Below are 5906 nucleotides of genomic sequence, written 5' to 3'. Positions count from 1 at the left end.
CTTGAGGTCTCAGACACAGGGTTGGTCTCACCACTTGAAGTCTCAGACACAGGGTTGGTCTCACCACTTGAGGTCTCAGACACATGGTTGGTCTCACTCCTTGAGGTCTCAGAAACATGGTCGGTCTCACCGCTTGAGGTCTCAGACACATGGTTGATCTCACACTCTCACCCCTTGAGTTTTCAGACATATTGGTTGATCTCACCCCTTGAGGTCTCAGACACAGGGTTGGTCTCACCACTTGAGGTCTCAGACACATGGTTGGTCTCACTCCTTGAGGTCTCAGACACAGGGTTGGTCTCTAATTCTATTGTGAATTTAACTGGTTGCTGTTGTTGAAAATGAGTCTTTCTTTAAAACGTCCGTCCAGGACATAAGCATAGCAGATCTTAATCTACATCCGACATTTAGACAAAATGTTAAAAGTACAGTACACTATGGTCCACCTCTGCCCACGTCTACGACTATACCAATCATCACCTATAGGGATGAAAAAACCCACTAATTCATATCAATCTGTACAGTTTGAAATGTCTCAACGTGATGTGAATTTATAGCTATTGGTATATGTAACCTTGCTTGAATAAAAACGAATGTAGTTATGGACTAACACCGAACAGAGCAAGGACATTCCACTTTTCAGACAGAAAACTATGTGTTTCATGCACGCTGCAGATGGTGACAATGCGTCCTTAGTACACCATACAATACTGCTTGCACATTAGCCCTATCTAGTCGGAACTGGATCGATTTGTTGCAGAACTGCAGTTTGACAGTTGCACGAGCAAACTGAGTGACAGTTTCTGCAGTACGTTCATACCTAACATACCAACACCTAAACTCATATCAGAGACAACCACTTTCACTTAGCGGAGACACTGCCAAGATGAAGTAAGAGACTTACACTTCTCTACTCCCGTCTGGCTTGTCACCATTTGCCAGAACAATTTTTGTGCTAATTAACCAAAGTAGTTGCTATCTACAGAGCACCTAATACATGACAAGGTCGAGTAAGATTTTGGCTAAAAACTCAACCTCGCACCCATGTATTTTCTTCTCTATGTACCACGTGATGCTTAGTTCATGGTTCTACAAACCAGCCATCCTGGTGCTAGATGCAAACTGACAGCTGCTCTGACCAAAGTTGGTAGTCAGATCCAAAGCAGGCTCTACTGGTTTAGATAAGTAATTGCTGCATTGGTCATCGCTAGTCAATGACTTTCCTGTATCTGTTGTGGAGATGGCCTGAAAGGCACGTATATCTAATAGTTCTGTGCAAAAAAAGATTAAGGGCATTTGTGCAACCAATGATCAGGCATCGAATAAGTATGACTCAGCATCAAAGGATGAACCACCAACTGTCCTTGAATCCATCAATTCCTTTTAAACAATGGTGAGTTTACGAATTTTGCCTTACCTCAACACGTCTCTGGAATTTTGGAAGAAGACAATGCTCCTAGACCTTGCCCAGCGACAAAGAACTAGAAGAGATATGATGACAATGTGTGTCAACACGTCACATTTTCATGATGACATGCATGACCATGCATTGCATCATTTAAATAATTACTTAGCACAGTAACATCACATTCATGAGGACGCATGCATCTCTGAAATGTTAATAAAAGCAAACCTCTCCCAAACATGCACAGACTCTCAGTCATGAAGTGGTAGAAAAGCAGGTAGCAAGCTCCAGTCAGCACCAACATATATTTATCATCCTTTCATTAACTCCATCCATTGGTTCAGATAACAAGTTGTGAGGTAGTAAATGCCATACCTTCCACAATGATGATGTAATGTGTAATACCAAACATTTTTCATCATATCTCACAGTGTCCTCTACCACCAGACATGGCTTCTGGATTGTTCCCTGAGAGCTTTGTAGTGAAACAAACTGTCCTTCATCCAGGGTGCATCCTCCCTACTCTCTCCAGTCATTATTAGCACAATTTTCACTAATTTTCCCATAGAGACTATTCCAGCTAGTCTCTGGATGTTTAGGTTATTCGACACTACTGTGACCTCTCTCCCTACTACCTTGTGCTCCAGTGCTTGGGAAATAGCCATTGAAAGTTATATATAGGGCAACAAGAAAACCCAGTGGAAAATCAACTTACCACACTGCCCTAAGAATGAACTGAGAATGCCAACATAGCTCTCACCATTGCTGGTGAAAGCTCTTGGTCTAGGAGAGTATGTCTCACTCAGTCCTTGTCAGAGAATATGCCTTAAATTTATCTACGGCTTTCTCCTCTCTGCTGTAAGTTCTAAGTGGTCCCAGAAAGTAACTTTTCAAGGTCACAAATTACGAAGTTCACTGTATAAGAGAACCAAACAGGAAAAGAAGCATGTTCAAAATAAACCCCACAATAACATGTTCACAGTCACGGCACCAAAATGTTTCTTTTCAACTAATTTGTCGTATTCAGGCTGACTGGTGTCCAGTATAAAAGTTTCAAAGTAATTGCAAAACGTAGATTTTGGAAACGTTACACAGAAATCAAATCAAATGCAGAATATATCATTCAATATATTTCACTTACTGGTCTGCCCCTACTTCTGGCTGCTGGGGTTGAAAATGACTCGAACTAGTAAATATAAATTTGTACAAATACCCCTTGAAATGGGTTTACCCTCCCCTAGTTGTTGCCATATGCAACTTTACCTGAGTAAATGAATTAGTACATATTTACAACCTTTCAACATCCATTTAATAAGAATGTGATTAACTGCATGGAAATTTAGGAAAATATTACTTGAATATACCTGAAAATATATATTCTATACTAGTTATGGAAGGGTGAAAATCATGACTACTTCTATCATCACAAATATAAAGAATTCCAAAGGGAAATAACTTTAACCCTCAAGTTGCAGGTTTCTATCTATTCATACGTAACAAATCTTACTTATAGATACGATATAAAAGCCTTGTACACCATTCCTGCTGGTAGACATATTGATGACATTCTTATATCTAATTATTAAGGCTTTTGATTACACCTATTATGAAAAAAAAAAGGGAAAGGAAGCAAAGTCTTGAATATTTTTAATCATGCCATCGACGAGGCTAGAAAATTTAAAGCCCAAAATAATAAAACAAATATCAAGCTTCTCCTGCCTTTCATATACTTAGAAATTTGAAATGGAATGACTCCGGGAAACGTGTGGCTGGCAGAAGCAGGAGGTCACTTCAGTTCAAAGCTGGTTATCTACACCTTATCCAGGAAACGTTTGTTTAATTAAAGGTAAAGGTTTTAAAATTATTTACTGGTTATCTACACTTTATCCGTGGAACATATGTTTAACATTTTTATAATATTTGTTACAATTCAAGATATAACCAAATTAATTTAAATTTACTTAATATTCTTTACAATTGTGTTGCTTAAAATTCATAACTGTAAATATTTCAAACGTTTTGTGAATGAATCAATATTTATCATTCTAAGCTAAAAGATAAACATTCTCTTCATAGTTTCATCTACTAGAACAGTATTTATTGAAGAATAAAAACAGTAAGGTTTAAAGATAAATGTACTGATAGGTAACTCCTAGAGTAAAAGGATAATAAACAGCAAGGTTTAAAGATAAATGTATTTATAGGTAACTCCTAAAGTAAAAGTTTAATAAACAGCAAGGTTTAAAGATAAATGTATTTATAGGTAACCCCTAAAGTAAAAGGATAATAAACAGCAAAGTTTAAAGATGAATGTATTTATAGGTAACCCCTAAAGTAAAAGGATAATAAACAGCAAGGTTTAAAGATAAATGTATTTATAGGTAACCCCTAAAGTAAAATGTTAATAAACAGCAAGGTTTAAAGATAAATGTATTTATAGGTAACCCCTAGAGTAAAAGGATGATAAACAGCAAGGTTTAAAGATAAATGTATTTATAGGTAACTCCTAAAGTAAAAGGATAATAAATAGAAAGGTTTAAAACTAAATATTTAAGGTGTACTCACAGTATCCGAGCCCTTTTACAAAGAGAAGTAGATTCTGAGCAAGCTTTACAGGCTAAAAATGGAAACAGGTATAAAGTGAGAGCGATAACGATATTCGATAAAACAAAACGATCTATAAAAATAACAAAGTTTCATGTTTAAAAGACTATTCGTACATTTTGAAGTAAGAGACGTAACTGGACAAGATATAACCAAAAACTTTGCTAGATATAATAAGATTCAGTTACAATGATATAAGAACGGAAAGGACTGTAAATATTTTTCCACGTGGCAGCGCATGTACTCACCGCTCCTTGGAGGACGTCACCCACGCTGTCTATTTTAAGTAAAGTAGTCTTTTGTTTGCTCATTCTCATGAACATGTTCTCCACCGCTTGCATGTGAATTGCCTTCGCTCCAGTCACCATCATGACATCCGTAGACCTACAAAAAAAAAAAAAAGTGAGAAGAAAGGGTTCCATTTTTCTTTTTTAAAGACTTATATACACTTTAACTATTAAATGTCGACCTGATTTCACCACTGTAATTTCTCTTGGAGTCAGCTGGATGTAAACGTACAGAATTACAGCGTGGTGGACAGATAGCCTACTGTTGTAGCTATGCAAGCAAACAAACAAACATTGAGCCTAAAATAAAAACGTCAACGATTTGTAAAATCCAAAACGTGCCTGGTTCGGTTAACTTTCCTTTAAGTATGCGTACAAAACGCTTAGTCCGAAACATTGATTTGATTACGCAAACTTTTACGTCCTGCAGGGTATATTTCTTATAATGTCTGTGGATTGTTACTATGGTTGGGATGGCTTGGAATACAAATGTTTAGATTTTATCCTTCCAGATTTTATTCTATTAAATAAACCGAGGTTTAATTTAATCTTGCAAATCAAAAACCATTGGTTGAGAATGTAACCTAGTCGATACACAGGTTCAGTGAGGATAATATATATATATATATGTCACAAATAAATGAAAGCTGAACGTGCGAAGTTTAATAGTATATTCCAAGTTTTATACAAGCAGATCCCAATAAATAAAATTCGGAAAAAGGCAGGACAAGTATATTCCTCCTCTGACGCCCCCCCCCCCCAGTGGCACAGCAGTATGTCTACGAAGTTACATCGCTAGAAACCGGGTTTCGATACCCGTGGTGGGCAGAGCATAGATAGCCCATTGTGCATAATTATAAACAAACATCCGCCTGTGATATACCCTACCTTTCCTTAGGTTACTAAGTTTATCAATTTAAATATAATAAATTAATTATTTTCGGTAAAGTTTTTGTTAACCCTGAAAATTCAAGTAACTACGTTATTATTAATATGTGGCGGCATCTAGTATTATCACATGTATTTAAATTAAAATACAATGTTAATATGAAATGTTGATAAGGCAGGAATAAATGTTATTAAGCTTAAATGTTTGTTGGAGTACGGGTACATTACAGTAAATATTACTGTTAGTTTACAACAGTAAACACAGAGTATGTAACAGTAGATATCGTTACCGTTAGTTTACAACAGTCAACATAGAGTACGTAACACTAGATATTATTGCTGTTAGTTTACAACAGTCAACATAGAGTATGTAACAGTAGATATCATTACCGTTAGTTTACAACAGTCAACATAGAGTATGTCACAGTAGATATTATTACTGTTAGTTTACAACAGTCAACATAGAGTACGTAACAGTAGATATCATTACCGTTAGTTTACAACAGTCAACATAGAGTACGTAACAGTAGATATCATTACCGTTAGTTTACAATAGTCAACATAGAGTACGTAACAGTAGATATTATTACTTGTTACGTACTCTATGTTGACTGTTGTAAACTAACGGTAATGATATCTACTGTTACGTACTCTATGTTGACTGTTGTAAACTAACAGTAATAATATCTACTGTGACGTACTCTATCTAGATATCATTACCG

General features: G+C 36.2%; 1 protein-coding gene across 2 annotated transcripts in view; it reads right to left on the bottom strand.

The window, feature by feature from the left end:
- The window catches only part of LOC106467948 (uncharacterized protein ZK1073.1-like), a 38800-nt gene that overhangs the window by 7750 nt on the left and 25144 nt on the right, over window positions 1-5906 (bottom strand). For both annotated transcript variants that reach the window (XR_002612513.1, XM_013928334.2), the window contains exons 9-10: window positions 4258-4393; window positions 3971-4022 (exon numbers count right to left, since the gene is read on the bottom strand). Coding sequence is in view for 1 of the 2 variants with exons in the window: in XM_013928334.2 (XP_013783788.1) it covers window positions 3971-4022; window positions 4258-4393 (188 nt within the window). In the remaining variant the exon portion in view is untranslated. The remainder of the gene's footprint in view (window positions 1-3970; window positions 4023-4257; window positions 4394-5906) is intronic.

The sequence above is a fragment of the Limulus polyphemus genome, unplaced genomic scaffold, assembly GCF_000517525.1.
Source record: "Limulus polyphemus unplaced genomic scaffold, Limulus_polyphemus-2.1.2 Scaffold2807, whole genome shotgun sequence".
Taxonomy (NCBI): Eukaryota; Metazoa; Arthropoda; class Merostomata; order Xiphosura; family Limulidae; genus Limulus; species Limulus polyphemus.
The sequence above is the reverse complement of the archived record's forward strand: the minus strand, read 5'-3'. Positions and strand labels throughout refer to the sequence as shown.